This window comes from Simochromis diagramma, unplaced genomic scaffold, assembly GCF_900408965.1.
Source record: "Simochromis diagramma unplaced genomic scaffold, fSimDia1.1 OVJJ01000361.1, whole genome shotgun sequence".
Lineage (NCBI taxonomy): Eukaryota > Metazoa > Chordata > Actinopteri > Cichliformes > Cichlidae > Simochromis > Simochromis diagramma.
The window spans coordinates 18,764,701-18,783,579 of record NW_024386860.1 but is presented as its reverse complement, the minus strand read 5'-3'; the positions used below and the strand labels follow the sequence as shown (position 1 = coordinate 18,783,579).

General features: G+C 48.1%; 1 protein-coding gene across 3 annotated transcripts in view; it reads right to left on the bottom strand.

Annotated features, from left to right (window-relative positions):
* LOC120732981 (collagen alpha-6(VI) chain-like) overlaps positions 1-18,879 on the bottom strand; it is a 58,684-nt gene that overhangs the window by 4,326 nt on the left and 35,479 nt on the right. For all 3 annotated transcript variants that reach the window (XM_040030927.1, XM_040030929.1, XM_040030928.1), the window contains 23 exons: positions 18,590-18,682; positions 18,091-18,144; positions 17,660-17,731; positions 17,550-17,576; positions 17,420-17,464; positions 15,160-15,213; positions 13,555-13,617; positions 12,396-12,461; positions 12,035-12,088; positions 11,115-11,150; positions 10,248-10,310; positions 10,106-10,168; positions 7,974-8,036; positions 7,524-7,586; positions 7,396-7,446; positions 7,253-7,288; positions 6,087-6,149; positions 5,941-6,003; positions 5,345-5,380; positions 5,225-5,261; positions 5,134-5,145; positions 2,411-2,904; positions 40-127 (listed from right to left, as the gene is read on the bottom strand). In XM_040030927.1, coding sequence (XP_039886861.1) covers positions 40-127; positions 2,411-2,904; positions 5,134-5,145; positions 5,225-5,261; positions 5,345-5,380; positions 5,941-6,003; positions 6,087-6,149; positions 7,253-7,288; positions 7,396-7,446; positions 7,524-7,586; positions 7,974-8,036; positions 10,106-10,168; positions 10,248-10,310; positions 11,115-11,150; positions 12,035-12,088; positions 12,396-12,461; positions 13,555-13,617; positions 15,160-15,213; positions 17,420-17,464; positions 17,550-17,576; positions 17,660-17,731; positions 18,091-18,144; positions 18,590-18,682 — 1,696 coding nt within the window. The remainder of the gene's footprint in view (positions 1-39; positions 128-2,410; positions 2,905-5,133; positions 5,146-5,224; positions 5,262-5,344; positions 5,381-5,940; positions 6,004-6,086; positions 6,150-7,252; positions 7,289-7,395; positions 7,447-7,523; positions 7,587-7,973; positions 8,037-10,105; positions 10,169-10,247; positions 10,311-11,114; positions 11,151-12,034; positions 12,089-12,395; positions 12,462-13,554; positions 13,618-15,159; positions 15,214-17,419; positions 17,465-17,549; positions 17,577-17,659; positions 17,732-18,090; positions 18,145-18,589; positions 18,683-18,879) is intronic.

Genomic DNA, 18,879 nt, shown 5'->3' with positions numbered 1-18,879 from the left:
AAAGTCAGAAGAAAGATCAGAGCAGAAAACGATGCTCACCGTAGCAGATGGCGCAGTTCCTGACCTTCCTGAGCCCAGTGGCCCGTTCTCCCAGCACCGTGAACACAAAGTTTCTCGAGTCATCAACCTGATGGGAAACATTGAACAAAGCGCTGAGTACAAGGTTGCAATGAAATCTACTCATTAGACATCGTTGTTCAGACACAGACGATTTTAAGTGATTGAATCTGAGCTTCCTTTGTTTGCAGAGACGCTCGCAGTGAAGCATCGGCTGTTTGTTCTGCAGAGCCGGATGTTGTCCTGATGTTTCCACGTGTGAAATGTGTTAGTTTGATCTTAGTGAAAGGAGAGCAGAGCGGTCCTGGAGGTGCACCATCAGTGGCTCATGCTTTACTTTCTCCTGGAGAGAGGAAAGTTGCAAAGTCAGCACCGGTCCCGGTCCATCACTTCTGCTCAACATATGAAGTACAGCGTCGTGGAAAACTCTTTATCCCCGTCCTAATGTCTTTGGTCTGCGGGAGTTTTCTCCTGGGATCGCTCCCACGGAGGCCATGTTGTTCTGGGTTCTTCTGTGACCTCCTGGTTGAATCGTTGATGCACTCTTGGAGTCTTTCGCTTGTCCAGTTGCTCCTGAGAAGGTTCAGCATGTTCCAGGTTTTCTCCATGTGTGGATTATGGCTCTCGCTGTGGAGTCTCACAGCCTTAGAAATGTCTCTGTGACCTTACTGGCTTTGTTTTCAGCTGCTTCTGTAGGTCTTGGTGTGATGTGATCTTTTAGCCTGCTTTACTTTGTCAGACAGCTTCTAACTAGGAACTAATTGTACTGATTCATAAAGGTGCAAACTACAGTCAAGATGGCGCCGGTGCACATGGCTTGCCGTCTTCGGCTGTATCTGTTTCGCTGCTTTCTAACCCCTCTACGCTCTTTTACGGACCTTGGCATTGTATTTTTGATCCTTTTAGTTGTATGCTCATCTAATGGCTGAGCACTGATTACAGGCAAACACTTTTAAATCTAAGACTCTCCCATTCCTCTCGGGCTGATCCTTGCTGGAATCTAGGCGACGCCACCGCGCCCCAACTGGACCCTCCGACCGGCTTCTTCCACCTACCTCTTCCTAACCAAGAAACGCTACAGGAAATGCGGTAGAAGGAGCGGCCGTCGCGTTCGCCTCAGGGTCTACTTTAAAGCCAGAGCACCGGCTACCCACATGCCAGCCTGGACATTTGATCTTCTTTCCCTCCTTCCAGGAGGTAAACTTAGGCACCTTCTCCTCTTCCCCTGCACCGGTCTGGTAGGGGTGGCGGCATAGCCTCGGTTTTTAAAATTCATATGCAGTTCGGCAGCTACCCTCACCTACCTACTCTAGTTTTGAAGTCTAGTTATTGGGGATGACTGCATCCACGACCACACTCTGCGTGGTGGTTTATCGACCGCCTAAATATAGCAAACGTTTTATCACGGACTTTGCTGATCTCCTAGGCTCCGTTCTTTTTAAGTATGGTTGTGTTCTCATTGTCGGTGATTTTAACATACACACTTGCTGTAAGGATGACTCATTTGCTAAAGACTTCCTTGCTTTAACGGACTCTTTTAACCTGGCTCAGTGGGTTAATGACCCAACGCATGTTAAAGGACATACTTTGGACGTGTTTTTCACATGGTCTGGACATTTGTTTTGTGGTCTTTATGTGTGCAGAGGCAGAACGTACCCAACGGGACCTCACCTGTCATGTAACCTGTAAGCATTTCTGGGTGTACAGATGGGTAGGCCAGTGAGTAGATGTCTGTACAGAGCAGGAGCGTCTCAGCAACATGAGACATCATTGGTCAAGGCCACAAACGCGATTCCAGGCAAAACTCCTGGGACTCCTCCTGCTCCACAGAAACTCTTCAAGTTTCCGTGGTAGCTGCATGAAACATCAACAGATGTTTTTATACTCGATACGCTGACGTCATCATTTCTGGTGTCTCATACAGAAAGTGGATTTTCCCTCCAAGAGTTCAGAGCCTTCAGGAAATCTAAATGGTGGCAGAGTTAGTATAAATGAGGCTTTATTTAAGAAGTTTGTTTGAAGTAAAGGAGCAGCACTTCAAGCACTATCGTCAGATGTCTCCTAAAGAGGAAACACATCTTCATCTTCCTCGTGATGTGGTTCTTTCCAGGTCTTCTGGCTCAGCTCCCTCTTCATGCCTACTGCTGACACCGCTCCACTTTCCTGCTGGATTTTGTAATCAGTTTTCCAGCTTCAGCAGGGATTGGGAAAACTGCTGCGATTCCTTTAGTCCTGTGCTAATGTGCAACCCGCACCCCGCTTCAGACCGAAGGCAAAACGGTCTGAAGAGATTGACTCAGTCAACATCTGGATGAAAAACATCTGCAGGTAGCTGCAGGTAAATGACACCTACCTGCATGGCTTGTTCAATATCGGGGGTGTTCCTCAGAGAGATGACCGCTGGAACAATGTTGAGGGCCCGGTACTCCATCATGGCCGTTACAATGTCGTTAGCGCCCTCTGTAGGCCCGCTAGAAAAGAAGACGGCCACCTTCCTCATCATTATTCCTGCTCGGACTCGTTTGAAGATGTTCTGACCCACGAAGCGCATGGCGGCGCCCAGCTGCCGTTTGTTGGACGTCCTCTCCTGGGCGATGTTCCTCACGGCCTCTAGCAGCTGTGCCTTGCGCCGGTAGTCCTGGAAGCGGATCAGGTACTTGGTGTAGGTGTTGTATCCCACCACAGCGACACGCGCGCCGTGCGGGCAGTTACTCTCTGCGATACTGATGTCATTCAGCAGGGAGAGGAGGGCGGAGCGCTGCCTACCAAAGTCCCCCGGGGTCACGTCATCAGACATGTCGAGACCGAACACCAGCTCGGTGGGGTAGGCCGGGCACGCCGACCGATCTGACGGGCAAAGAGGAGCTTGTGTTAAACTTTCAGCAGCCACCCGATCATCAGTCACCAGGTTGGTGTCACGTTTATATCGGATTATACGAATCTGTTTACATAAAGGATATTTTACAACTGTAGAGCTAAACGTTTTGATCACAGAAGTGTGAGTCGGGGTAAAGGTGAGCAGTCCCAGCAGCATCTATCAAAGGGAGGCTGTGAACGCCTCTCATGCTAACGTCCACACTGATGAACCTCAGCTCTGTTTGCTCATGCAAAGCTGCTCTCATACCATCGGAGACTAAACAAGGACCGAAACAGTCAACACGTGGATGTTGGTGCTGCTGAAGGAACAATTCATCTTATAATAATAATGTATACTTTATTGATCCCCATGAGGAAATTCCTCTCTGCATTGAACCCATTCACTCTGTGAAGCAGTGACGCTTATTACCTTTGTGCCAGAAACCCAAGTTTGAATCACAGACTCTCACATATGATCTGTGTAATTCTTAGATACAACCTGGCGCTCCTGTTTCTGCAGTGAAGCCATAAAAATAAAACTAGTTCATTAACCTGCTAGGACCTGGCGTCCACATATGGGGACGTCACATTTTGGGTTGTTTAGACAAAAATACTAAGCTTTGCTTTCACAGGAGCCATATTGTTGTTTCTCATTTTGCTCCTGTGCACATCATTGCTCAACTGTGACTTTATAGTTTTCTATCAAACACCATAAAGTCACAATAGCAAAGAGAATTAAAAATGCATGCCATGAAAGAGTCGTAGGAGGTTAAATATACTTAATTACTTAATTATACTTAAATATACTTTCTAATGAAAGTGTTTCATGTCGAGGTCACACAGGAAATCTGCGTTTGGCTGATTGTTTCTTTGCTGTTAAACTGCTGCTTTCTTCCCTACGTTTGAAAGGAGAAAGATTTTTGGGTTGAGCAGAAACTGAGCTAAGATGTGGCTGTGGTGGATACTGGGCACCAGTACAGCTGCCCAGCAGGTTTCTAAGTAGTGCAACAAACCCAACACAAGCTGCAGCCTGACACCAAGCACGCCGCGTGTGATTGGACCTGCATCGCTCTTTGTGCAAAGTTTGTATAATTAAAAAAAATACATCTGCGAATGAGTCAAAGATGCTCAAAGACCACTGTAGTGGTGCAGAGAGAGAGACGTGTGTTTCCAGCACAGAGACCTGTGGGGTGCTGAGCTTATCAGGGGTGGAAATATTCACAGCTGTCCCACACGGCAGCATTTTAAATTTCTCTTTGATATTTGGGCTGATTGGGACCTGATGAATGTAAAAACAAAGAATGACCAGATTGTGTTCTCATTGTCGGTGATTTTAACATACGCACTTGCTGTAAGGATGACTCATTTGCTAAAGACTTCCTTGCTTTAACGGACTCTTTTACCCTGGCTCAGTGGGTTAATGACCCAACGCATGTTAAAGGACATACTTTGGACGTGTTTTTCACATGGTCTGGACATTTGTTTTGTGGTCTTTATGTGTGCAGAGGCAGAACGTACCCAACGGGACCTCACCTGTCATGTAACCTGTAAGCATTTCTGGGTGTACAGATGGGTAGGCCAGAAAAACAGTGAGTAGATGTCTGTACAGAGCAGGAGCGTCTCAGCAACATGAGACATCATTGGTCAAGGCCACAAACGCGATTCCAGGCAAAACTCCTGGGACTCCTCCTGCTCCACAGAAACTCTTCAAGTTTCCGTGGTAGCTGCATGAAACATCAACAGATGTTTTTATACTCGATACGCTGACGTCATCATTTCTGGTGTCTCATACAGAAAGTGGATTTTCCCTCCATTTTTTTTTTTACCTAATTTTTGTTTCTGAGACAAATAAGAGCCACATGTGAGGACGTTGGTTTTAAATTTTGATAGAACAGTGGCAGTATAACGTCCTCGTAACTGGATATCAGGCCCTTGTAGAGAAAAATTTATTATTTTCTTCTAGACATCCCAAAATGCGATGTCCACATATGTGGACGCAGGTCCGAGGAGGTTAAGAAAACCTTTTTCACCATCTTGACACTAACGACAGCAATAAATGAGGAAAAATCCTGAGGAGAAGAATCACAACAACAACACTGTGCTGAATCAAATGCTGAAGCTTCAGAGAGTGCAGCTGTGCCCATCTTTGATCCAGTCTGTGGACGTGGCTGCTGAGCTGTACTCACCACGATACCTGACTGTTAGAGTGGAGACACGTACCAGCAGAGCAAGCTGGAGGGAGAACAAACAGCATTTAGAGACGTGCAGGTTTCATTTCCTGAGATGCTGTGAGGATGTCAGGAAGTCTTACCACAGTTGTCCCTGATGTAGGTGATCAGCTGACAGTCCTGAGTCAAAAGGAAAGACCTGTGATTACATCCTGTACTAATGTTTCCTTAATGTGGGTGAGGTGGGTTTAAGGTGGACTTACAGTCATGGCTTTGCCTCCAGGAGAACCTCGGGGGCCCTGTGAACAGTGTGATATCTGACTAACATGACAGAAGAATGTTCCTCACATTTGATCAAACAAACGAAGATCTCGACACCTTTTGCCTCATTCACCCCTTCGTGTAAAGTCTTTTATCAAACATTCGCGCTCCGATGGAAGCACTTGGGGTTAGGATCTTGCACACGGATATTTGGCCTGCAGAGCGGAGCAGACGAGGACTGAACCGCCAACGTTTGGTTAGTAGGTGACCTGAGCTACAGCCACCCCAAACGCTGCGTGAAGCTCAGAGATCTTTAAAAACCACACAAAGGATTTTCCAGTAATTTTAAACAAGACAGCGAGAAAACTGAGCTCTGTAAAGGACAGAAATACCTCTGCACCTGTTTAAACTAACCGTTAGAGTTAAGTTTGGGTAAAAAATACATTTTTCTTTATCATTGTAAGAGAGGACGAAATAGATTTAGAGGAAAACTAAAGTTTTCTTATAAATTAATCCACATCCAGTGATCTTTCTGGCTCCAGGCGCTCAGTTTGTGCAGCATGAAGTCGGCAGCTTCCTAAAGCTTTTCCACACTCACCCTGTGTCCCGGATATCCCGGTTCTCCGGGGACTCCCGACTCTCCCGGCAAACCAGCGTTACCCTACGTGACGGGATCACAAACAAACGTCACTGACGGACTCAGAGACCGAGCTTGATTCAGTTATCTGAGCAGTGGACTCTCACCCCTCGGCCGCGGTTCCCTTTGGGCCCTGGATATCCTTTCGGTGCCTGCAGCCCCTCCTCGCCCTGCAGAGAAAGAAACACGGCTCGTGAGGTAACGCATTTCCAAATCCAAACACAAGCCCTCAAGTCAACTTCCTGACCACACTCATCCCAAGAATAAACAAGAGCGTTCTTATCTCCGGCCTCCAAAAACTTCTGGACAAACACCAGCGAGTAAAACTGAAAATGTGCTTATTTATTAAGGCGGCCTGTCTCTCATAAATCCTTGAAAAGGATCCAGTCGACTTTACAACAAAGCTGTGAGAGCTCAGTGATGCTCTGCTGTCAACCGTTTGTGTATGAATGTGTGAAAGCTGCAGGCAGCACGGCGAGGTGTTTATGAGCCACCAGTGTAGGCAGGCTTGGATTAGTTTTACAGGAGCAGTAAGAGTTTAAAGGGTCCTGGGCTGCAGCCACGCAGCACCAGCAGAGGCTCCAGCAGGCGGTCCAGCCCACAGACTCTCACCTCAACACGTCCAACAGCAGAAATAAATGTTTATTTGACCGCAAACATTAAAGTTTCTTGGCTACTAACAGAGAAACAGCCCTAATTGGACCCTGCACGGGTGGGCGTGGCTTACATCAGCCTGTGCAACGACTCGATCCACTGAAGAGCTCCTGAACAGTGTTTCTGTGTTACCGTCTGTGAGTATTTGAAGTTTCAGTGCAGCTTTGATACGTTTGCAGTGAAATCTCTGATCCCGCTCACAGGTCCATTCTGATTGGTCCGCGCCACGAACACCCGCTGACGTCCAGAAGCAGCGCGAGCGAGCAGCACCGTTTGAATGATGTGAGAGAGCAAGAGGCCGATTTCACTGCGTCACTCTCAGAGCGAACAGCAGAATCACACATCAGTTTTACACCTGCAGGAGTTTCTGCTCAGCTTCGACGTGCATCGCAGCAAACACGCAGATTATTTCGTGTTCGCAGCATTTTCGTGGAGCTCTGTGAGCTCCTGAACTCGGTGGACTTAAAAACTCTTGTTGGACTTCTGTTAGCCTGAAAACGCTCCGATGTTTGGATCCTAACTCGTTTCTGATCCGTTCCCAGCAGGCCGCCTTTCCTGTCTGCGTGTTTACTGCGATTTAATGCCAGGATGGATTCAACCTGATCTGCTGTGAACTCACCCGAAGACCGGGGTAACCAGGGAAACCGGGATCGCCCTGCAAGACACGGCAAGAAACCCTCATAACTGTGAACGTTGTTATGAATGTGAAGCAGAGATCTAGCAGAAGGATGAAATACAGGATTGTGTATTATGAAGGGTCACCTTTGCACCTCGGGGGCCCGCGGGTCCGTAACCATCCCGACCGTCCTGACCCTGAAACACAGACAGTCAGCGCCACTGACATCCAATCAAACTGTTTGTCTGAACAGAGCGGGCTCTCGGCTCCTTACCGGCATTCCTCGCGGTCCGTCTGGTCCCGGTGCGCCCTCATCACCGGGATCTCCTGGTTGGCCCTTTAACAGCAACAACAGGTTGTCATGGTGAAGATAACCTCCCCCTTCACACCAACTGGATTAACCCCCTTGGCTCTACATGTGTGGGTGCAGACTGATAACCAGGCCAGCTGGCATTAACCCATAACTGTGGTTAGAAGGCTAACCTGGAGGCTTCACAATTAAAGCTGATGACACTGTGGTGGCCACGCCCCCCCATGTACCCTGTATGGACGTACGTGTATGACCAACTTCCTGCCTTCAGGCCCTGCTGGGTGGAAACTGTGGAGGATGTAATCTCTTCATCTGACCTCTTGGAGTATTCGTCAGCTAATCTCATAAATGTGATCTTATCTGACGTGAAGCGGGGACGTTTATCAGATGTTAAACGATGATGATGTCACACACCTTCTGTCCGTTACCTCCGGTCCGTCCAGGTAAGCCCGGGTCTCCAGCGGGACCTGGTCCACCCTGGAGGAAAAACCAGCAGAGTCAGAGCCACACACAGTTCCCTTTTACCTGATTATCCCTGAATGCACCGTGGACAGAGCCCGTCGGTCACAGAGCCTCACATAAATCTCCGCTTGTCATCAACTTTAACGGCGCTTATCCAAACAGGTGAAGAGTAAACATGGACGCCGCTGAGCGCTGCCAAGTGATAAATCTGAGCTTCATTGGTCCTACATCTCCGCTCGGCAGCTCCTCAGTGACTTTTTATGAGATTTCCTCTTTGGATTTTCTAACAGCGGCTCAGGACTGAGCGCGTCTGGTAAAGAGTTGAAGCTTAGACTGAGACGCTGCGTTTGAATGAGGGAGAGTCGAGCAGATGTCGCTCTGGGCCGAACTCGACCTGTCTGTCGGTGTTTTCGATGGTGATTGAAGCAAACACAGCGACAGCTGCCTGCAGACTAAACTCGGATCAGTTCTGTTTAAAGTTTCCTCTGAGCGGGACGCTGGACGGTCACAGCTTAAAGACTCGTGGCGCTGTGGGGACAGGCCGTTTGTTCGGTGCCTCCGGCCTGCGTCCAGCTTTACGGATGACGGCTTTGTTAAATAACAGACCGCGCAGCTCAAAGTACCGAAAATTACATTCGAAATCTCAGCTGCAGCGTGTCTTTGCAGGACCTGGTTACACACATAAAACGTGTATTTCACTCTTTGTTATATTTGTTATGTTCTGTTACATTATTGTGCATCTTCCTGGCATTTGTATCGTTCTCTCTTACTGACCACTCAGCTCATCAAAAACGAAGTGAATGAATACATCAGTGAGTAAGCAGGCTCTAAGCTGTAGACTCTTTTGGTTGGCGGATGTATACGCTGGAAGAAAATAGTTCCTATGTAAAGTTTGGGTCATGATCTTTGGGACACTTATGTGTCACTTATGGTGTGTCACCTCTCTCCTCTCCTCTGCAGCTGACATCTCCAACACTGGATGAGAAGCACTGCAGGCCAGACGAAGAGCAGCTGCAGCACGAACTGAACCGTCCTATTATTCATTAATAACCAATCATGCTGCAACGGAGAGTGACGACTCTGGGGCACAAGCAGCACTCGAGAGCATTCGTTCTTGTTGGCGGTGGAATTCATGTCTCGTTTAGCTCAATGTAAAGAAATTCTCTGGTTTAAACGCAGAGCAGTGCACAGATCGCTGAGGTCAAACCACTTACACCAAATAAAACGAGCATTTAACGAGAGGACTTTTTTAAGATGTGCAGGTTCTAAAGTGATGACATGACAGCAGCTTCGGGGAAGATCGGCCCAGACCGCAGAGGTCCAGATGTTGGCAGCTGCAGCAGCGACGTCACACTCGGGATTTATGAAACGCAGCGATGAAGGCTTCAAATCCGACGACCACAAAATGAGCCCACAGCGAAACGAGCCTTAACCAGGATGAAGAAACGAAAACCTCAGCGTCTCCAGAGACTCACAAACCAGGCCGTGGATTTGGAAATCGACCGTTTCTGTGTTGCATCTCGTGATTCTGCAGCTTTCATTAGTGTGTTTGTGTAATAAAGGGCAGATTCGGGTTCAAGTCGTCACGATGAGCGGACTCCACGGTTCAGGGTTTGGGCCTTCAGCTACACAGACAGGATCTTTGTTAGAAGCTGAACACACATCGGGGGCCACTGTTTAAGGTGCAAACTGCTGAGACGAGACGTTTCTACCACAAAGCCGACGTGAGGGAAATCTAAACCTCCAGATTGAGCAACAGTCCCAGAGCCAGCTGATCCCACCAGGCTGATCTGCAACTTTACCAAATGTGATGCAAGAACATCCAACGTTTCATCGGCGCTTGCAGCAGCTCTGGGTGGCCTTCTCAGACTGAAGCTCCAGCAGCAGCGGGGAGCCGAGCTTCAGGAATGAACACCTGAACCCTAACCATGAAACCATGAAACCATCCACCGATCAGTCTGCAAATCGATCTAAAGCTGCTCCTCATTTCGCTGTGGGTCTGCTCCCGCGGTGACTCTGTGTTTACCTCACAGCTCGAGGAGAAGAAACTGAAAATCAACGTTTTCAATAAATGATCAGCTGACCTGAGGTCCAGGAAGGCCGGGGATTCCTCTCGGGCCAGGCTGACCTCTGACCCCTCCGGGACCCTGCAGAGACAAAGGTTAGCGTGTTAGCAGCAGCAGCATGCGGACATTAAGTGTGACTCTTCCTGCCCTGAAGGCTCACCTGTGGACCAGAAGCACCTGGGCTGCCTTCTAGTCCCAGATCTCCAGGTGGTCCAGCTGCACCCTGCAGGCAACACACACACACTCGTTTTCATGTCTTAGTGAGAACGTCGAGTCGACTGTAACCCTGACACTAAAACAACATTTTGAGCGTAAAAATGTCTTCAAACCCGTGAGGACGGACATTTGGTCCCCACAGGTACAGTAGCATGCCAATGTTCTGTCCTCACAAAGATGCCTAAACCTGCACACACACACACACACACACACACACGCGCACACACACGCACACGCACACACACACACGCGCGCACACACACACACACACACACACACGCGCACGCACAAACACACACGCACGCACGCACACACGCACAAACACACGCACACGCACGCACGCACACACGCACACACACACACACGCACACACACACACACGCACACACACACACACGCACACGCACACGCACGCACGCACACGCGCACACGCACGCACGCACGCGCACACGCACGCACGCACACACACACGCACGCACACACACGCACAAACACACACACACACGCACAAACACGCACGCGCACACGCACGCACAAACACACGCACACGCGCACACGCACACGCACATGCGCACACGCACACACACGCACGCACACACACACGCACACACACAACACGCACACACACGCACACACGCACACACACACGCACACACACGCACAAACACACGCACACACACACACACACGCACACACGCGCGCACACACACACACACACGCACGCACACACACGCACAAACACACACATGCGCACACGCACACACACACACACACACACTCGTTTGCAGCTCCGAGTGTGTTCGTGTCCTACCTTGTCACCCAGTCGTCCCCGTCTTCCGTTTGGTCCCTGAGGAGAAGTCCACATATCTGATCAATAATCTCACAGCTGTTACATCAGCGGTCTCCAACCTTTTTTGCGCCTGGACCGGTTCATGCCCGACAATATTTTCACAGACCGGCCTTTGAGGTGTCGCGGATAAATACAACAAAATAAAAGTAGTACCGAAAAAAAGAAGATTTATTCATAACACAGGTGAAAAGACCCAGGAAAACCGAGTAAACGATAAAAACGATAACAAAATAACGCTGAAAACCGATAAAAACCCTGAAAACCACACATTTCACACCCCAGTCTCACGTGGCCCGGGGACCGCTGTGTTACAGCATCACTGATTTATACACGATCACATGACAGGCTGTGATGCAGGCATTCCTATTTCTGCCCCAGTGAATTATGGGATGCTTTTCTGGAGCTGCTCAGCTGCTGATTTCACTCAGTCAAGCTGTTTCTGGGCGTGTGAGGATGGAGCGAGGAAGACTTTCCCAGAGTTAAGCCTGTCTAAGACTTCCAGGCAGGCTGGCTCGGTGCCTGCAGGGCTGATTTCACCCGTTTATTTGGAATATTTTCAGCAAACGTTGGTTAAAAAACAGATGGTTAAAAACAGCGTTCATGACGAGCTGGCAGGAAGTTCATTCAGAAGGTTTAGTGAGTGAGAGACGACTTCCAGCTAAGCTGAAGCTCGTCCGGCTGCCAGAAGCAGGCGGCTAACTTCAGAGATCTGTGTGAACGCTGAGCTAGTGCTAGTTAGCGTCTCGTGCTCGACTCGCTTCCTGTGGTTAGCAGTAGTATTACACAAGAGTACAGCGCAGCATTGTATATCTCATCATAGCTGCTTTAATAATCCTGGAATAACAAGATCTGCTCCTCGTGCTGAGAATGAAGAAGCTCACCGGGTTCCCGACGATTCCGGACTCTCCGAACCGGCCGTCCTGCCCGGGTGCTCCCTGTGGATTTGAACACATCACACTTCAGAGCAGGGATTTGAGACAGCGATGTCACCAGCACGCTCTTTAGACAGACGTGCATACGCAGCAGGAATCTGTTAAAGAAACCTCGCAGTCTGAGCTCAGACTGTGAGGTTTCACATCAGTACTGCAAATCAGAGAAATGAAGTCGTTTCCAAGCAGATGTCAGCAGGTTTGCCCTCAAACACAGACAGAGAGAAACGAGGCGTCTACTTTTATTTATCTGAGACACATTTCTGCTGCGTCTGCAGGACGACCACAGCGTCTGCTCTGGGACGTGTCTCACCGGCAGGCCGGGGTTTCCTGGGTCGCCTTTGGCTCCGGGCGAGGTGTTGTCGGCCCCCGGTTGTCCCTGTCAGAAGAAAGATGAAGCCACAGATTAAACAGTCAGCGTCCAGCTGTGGCCCAGCTGCGCTTCATGCAAACATTTATTAAAAACTTTGTGTGACGGCAGACGGGCTGCGGTTACTCTGAGTGTGTGGTTCGGTCGCAGCTCGCCTCGCGTTAGCGCCGGCGTCAGCGAGGACCGCTCCAGTGTGCAGGATTACAGAGCGGGAATCCGCTGCCCTCGGTCCCGTTTGTGCCACATTAAAAACCTTCGTGGTGCTCAAACACTTGTGGTTGTCCTCCAAGGCGATAAACATAATATACCTGGATGCCCGTTTGATCATCAGAACACCGTTTCATGTTCCCACCTCACAGTTTAAGACTGTCTGCTTTTGGTTGGTGCAGCTTCGATGCTTCCTGCACAGAAACATCCACACTGAAGCTCTCACAGCTTCCTGTCTGAAGACAGATGCTCGTGCGAGCGTCTCATCTGTTTGTTTGTGTGTTTCACAATCACGCCGATGACTTTAACCATCTGCTCTGCATGCACAGATTAATACGCTCGTGTGTGACGGACATCCTGGCTGTTTGCTATTAAAAGGCCCGACAGCTCAAAGCTTTGCTTCAATAAATACAGGAAAGAAGAAGAATGTGCACCCCCCACACCCACGCCCCTTCCCCCTGTGGGACACTTCTGCCCCTCCCTGGGGTGAGGGTGCTTCTTGGTCCCGGGGTGCATGGCTGGATGTTCTGATGTGGTCGTTGGCCTGCTCTCTTGGTGGTTTGGGGGGGCTGCTGTCTCTGTGCATCCTTTCATTCTACCCCTGCCTGCCCGTGCTATTGCACAGATAATAAGTCATAACTGAAATAACACAAACAGAAATGAATAAATAAACATGAACTAGAGGAGCCTACATGTATCTGGTCTTGGAAAAGCAAAATGTGTTCGGCATCGCCGTGCATCCACATCACAGTTCAGAGTGCAGAAGCTGCCAGACGGGACAGGATATCAAAGAAGAAGAAATGTTGATGTAAGGAGGAGAGAAAACACGAAAAAGCCAAAAACAGTTCAGAGAGGAGGAGAGACGAGAGAAGACGAGGAAATGTTTGACACTCACCGGATCTCCTCTCAGTCCTTGCTGTCCTTTCACCCCCGTCTCCCCCGTAATTCCTGGGATACCCTAAGGACAACAGTTCAGCCCGTCAATATAAGCAAAGGTCAGAGGTCAGCAACCACCAGCATCATTCCTCTACTTTAAAAAAAAATCCCACTGTTTCGGATCATTACAGCCTTAGGACCCTACACCACACAACATGTTCCATCTAAGCCTGAAGCCTGACTCTGTCATCCCCTCTGTAGCCGGTGTATCAGAGAAGCTCAGAGTTTTCTCCAAGCACGACATCCCGGTGTACTTCAGACCCAGCAACACGCTCAGGCACAAACTGGTTCACCCGAAAGACAAAATGCCAAAACACAGACTTAACAACGTGGTGTTTGCTGTACAGTGCAGCGAGGAGTGCCCGGACCTCTACATTGGAGAGACCAAACAGCCACTTCACAAGCGCATGGCACAACACAGAAGAGCCACCTCCACAGGACAAGACTCAGCAGTCCATCTGCATCTAAAGGTCAAAGGTCACTCTTTCGAGGATGCCAATGTTCACATGTTGGACAGAGAGGACAGATGGTTTGAAAGAGGAGTGAAAGAAGCATCTATGTCCACTGTGAGCGACCATCTTTGAACAGAGGCGGGGTTTACGACACCAACTCTCTGCCATCTATAATCCAGTTTTGAGATCCTTCCCAGACGCCTTAACGCCCACTCAGATCCTGGGCCATCTGATCTCAGGAAATCACATGATAGGGTGGAGCCAGGTTTCACAATGAGCTCACCTGAAACCCTGGCTGATTGTGACCCACACCCAGTTTCACACCTTGGCTCAGGCGATTAGATCCACCATTTGACCTTAGAACTGAAGAAGCTTCTCGGATGAGAGGTGAAACGTCTTCAAGCAACTTAAAGAAGTCCAGACGCTTTTCTTTGCAAGCTCCTTAGACTACGATGACCTGGATGACTGAGAAGCTTCACAGACGGATCATTACAGCCTCATTCCTAAAGACACCGAGACGGCTTTACTGAAACTCACTAACGACATGATACAGGCGGTTGTAGCTCAGCAACCTTTGACCCCTTTGATTGTCACACTCTCACTAACTGATCTGGCTGCTCTCAGGAGCCTCTCATCTTAAACTGACAGATGTTTCAGAACTGATGCTAACATCTGTACGTCCTCGTGCTAAGGCATCCCTCAGGGCTCAGTCCGGGTCTGTTTGCATCACACGTGTTAGCCGCGGGCTAGCTGCTATCTGCTCTCTCCTTTCCTCCAGCTCGGTCCCGAGGTTCTCGTGTTCGGCTCTGACGGTTTCTTTAAGGAGGTCGGTCGTTACGTGAACAAACATTTGAAGTGTGCAGTATTTGAAATTTGTCATCCAATCATGTAAAATACCTTTTAGTTCACACTTTTTCTCCCACCTTTACCCCTGTGAGTCACTTTTAAATGTGCCTGTATTTTTGTCCAAACAACCTCCAACGGTGCAAACCAAACCGCTGCCTCATTCTTGGTTCCCTTCTCTGACTCAGTGAAATTCAGAATTCATTTGAAAATTGCAGTATAAAGTATCGATGTTAAAATAACATTATATAGTTTTTGTTTTCTTTTACCGGGTTGCCGAGGTGTCCTCTCTCTCCTCGGGCTCCATCCCGTCCCGTCACTCCCTGCCGACACAGAAACACAGGAATGCCATTAAGCATGGAAACCCCCCCAATCAGCTCCCTTCCTGAGACGCCCGCTCGTTTCCTCCACGATGAGGACAGAAACTCATCGGCGTCTCTCCATCAGTGAGTCAGATCTGAACCTTTGGATCATCGTCACCAGTGTTGGTCAAGTTACTTGAAAAAAGTAATCAGTAACTAATTACTGATTACTTCCCCAAAAAAGTAATCCCGTTACTTTACTGATTACTTATTTTCAAAAGTAATTAATTACTTAGTTACTTAGTTACTTTTTAAAAACACGATTTACAACCTGAAGAGGTGATAAAGCGATAGATCTTTCAGCCCAATTCTACTTTTTCTGCATAATTCATCATACAAAATGTAATCAAATGGAAAAGTCTCTTTTTAAAACTTGTTTTATTAGTTTTAATCTTTTAACTTTATGCATCAAGCAAAAATTTAATTATATGCAACATTCTCTGACTTGAATAAATTAGTTTAACATTTAAACCTATTTTCTGCACATTCCAGCACATAAAATAAAATATTTTTTGTGTTTACACTCAGTCTTTCAAATAGATGCAAGTAAAACACAGCAGAAAATAAATAAAGTCAAAGACTCAGCGGTCCTGTTGCTCTATTTTCACCTGTAAAGCAGGAGTGGGGTAGGCGGAGGTTTACCCTGGTGCAGGTGTGCCGCGGTCAGTGGAAGAATCCGCGAGTTTCTCTGTGAGTTTCCCATTACGTCGTAGCTACTCGGTGCTTGTTGGAAGTTTAGGGATTTTTTCGCTGTAAAAAGAAGTTTTCTTCCCACGCACAACGGACACTAATGTTTTTGTCACTTTTTATGGAATCAAACTCAAAGTAAGGTCAGTACTTCCACGCTTTAAACGCTGCACGCTCATACTCTCTCCCACAATCGATATATGATCCATTGTTGATCTGCACACAGCTGTTGTCACGACCGTCGCACTTGCTTACGTCACTGTCGTGAGACACTCGCAGGAAAATCACGGTTTTAGTAACGCAGTAACGCAGTGTTCCTACGGGAAAGTAACGGTAATCTAATTACCGTTTTTGCAATAGTAATCCCTTACTTTACTCGTTACTTGAAAAAAGTAATCAGATTACAGTAACGCGTTACTGGCCATCTCTGATTGTCACTGACTCTTCGGGCTGTTTACTAATAATTTTTTATGGTGGCGGTAATATGATCAACATTTGATGCATGATGAAAATGAAAGTTGACCGTCGAGGCAGGAAAAGCAGCGCGCCGACATGCCGGGTGTTGTACTCTCCGTGTTCACTGCCTCTGAGCTTTGAATGGCCGAGGGCCGTTTCAGAGAGCTGTGACGTCTGTGTGAGAGCTCGCCGACTTCATCTGCGCTGCAGCGTTATCAGGATGTTTGCAGCTGCTGGGGAACAAAGGAAGACTTTGGAAAAAGAGGGATCTGCCTCAGATAAATGATGTTTGTGATGGCAGCCGAGCGGAGAGTGAAACTACCCTGACTCAGTGCTGACATATGAGAGCAGTCATCAGCTGTCTCTGTGGATGGACTGCAGCTGGTAGTCCTGAGCTCAGGAACCAGCTCTCCCAGTGCTGCCGGACCTGGACCACCAACACCAGCTGCAGCCCAACAGTTCAGCATTTCACTGCATATCGGACTGTGTATGACTGTGCATGTGACAAATAACACTTGGATTTGAGCTGGACACCAGAGTCTCTGCAGAGGCAGCCGTTGGCATCGACGACCAGCGTGATGGTTAGCAGAAATGGAACTTTCAAATTAAAAGCCCGGGGTCTGGCGCTTATCTTGCTGAGTGGATGAAAGACTGAAGGAAACGTAGCGGTGTTGATAACACTTAAATGATGGTGTGATTTTGCTCATATGAACCTTTCACTTTGGGTTAACAGAGGACGCTGAGCCACCAGCAGCTATGACACAACATAATAATTTATCAAATGTTTATTAAATATTTCATTGATGTTAAAATAATTATTCAGTAATGTTTAGTTACCAGTTTATTGGGAAAATAAACAAAGGAAGCAGAAATGTGGTGATTCGGTCGTTGGTGTGACTCAGGTTTCCCGTTATCTGTCATCATCCTTCCTGTTTATGCATCGTGATATCTCACGCTACAGATCACAGAGATACCTGACGATGAAGGCGATCGGGATGAAGCTGTGCTATCTGTACGTCAGTACCTGTTCTCCGTCCACTCCGCTCAGCCCGTCCTCTCCGTCTTCGCCCTGCGGCGGTGGAAGAAAAGTCTTCTGTGAGACTTTATCAGGATGTGAGTGTTTGTGCTTCCTCCTACATTCCTGAGTAACTCACCCTTTCTCCTCGCAGCCCTCTGAAGCCCTGCAAACACACAAACGCACACACATCATCAACATCGGCTTCTGGCAGATCTGCTCCGGGACATTTCAGCGGCACTGCTCTACCTTCTGTCCTCTGATTCCCGAGCATCCCTGGACTCCCTGAGGTCCGCTCGGTCCAGGTAAACCTCTCCCGCCCTGCGACACACAGACAGAGTGAGCAGCGACGCAGCAAAAGACGCAGATGATGGTTTATGATTCAGGTTTGAGCAGCTGGCAGACAGAGTGACGCTCTTGGTCCGTTTTGACTCACAGAGACGACTTTCACAGATGTTTATCTCTTTATTTAAACGTCTTTTTTGTCCTCAACAACAATTCAAAGTGACGTAAAACTGCAGAGAAAGACTCATAATGGAGACGCTGAAACAACAAATATATTTTCTGTGGCTTTAAGTCCAGCAGCATATCTTCTGAGAGTAACCAGAGACGCTGTTGGTTTGAAGATGATGAGGCATGTGTGCAGATGATGTGTATGAAGGAAATGAAGAAGCACTTACAGCGAGGCCCTCCTCTCCGGGGAAGCCGGGGTGACCCTTCTGCCCAACCGTGCCCTGTTTTTAAAAATACAGGTGACGGTTCAGTGCGAAAAAAGGAGAAGAGAAACCTTCAAAGGCCAGAAAGACAGACAGCTTCATGCCTCCATGCTTCCTAATGTTCGCCTGCTGCTTCACTAAGTCTGAGTAAGGTTTGAAGAAAACCCCCAGGAAGCATCCAGTTTTCCCCCTTTCCTGTTTTTCCTTCTTCTTTTTCCTCTTTCAAATATTTTCTCTTCTATATACTAATCCGACATTCCTCTGCCCCCCCTCCCTGTGTAACAGTATATCTTTAACACTGGAATCAAGTCTGCTCCTGCTTCACTTTGAAATATCAACCCGGCCACTTTCTAACTATGAAATCACTGAAAGCGTCTGTTTGGTCTCAGAGCAGTCCGGCCTCTTTCTGGCACAGTCTCTGTTATTCTGTTTGGACTTAAAAGGCGTGAATATTTCAGTTCACCTTTGACCCTGGGGGGCCCCGAGAGCCACGGATGCCTTCATGTCCTGAACATTTGCACATGACGTTGCAGCACTCCCTGTTTGACACGGCGTCCTGCAGAGAGAAAGAGACACACACTCTTTAAAGATTAAGTTAAAGAAACAGGAAATCTGAGGTTTATCTGTCCATGAAGCCAGATAACACACACAGAGTAAAGATGGAGCTCATCAGCATAGCAGTGTAAATGTATGCTACGTCTTCTAATGATGCTGCCTAAGGGAAGCATGTATAATGTAAACAGAATTGGTCCT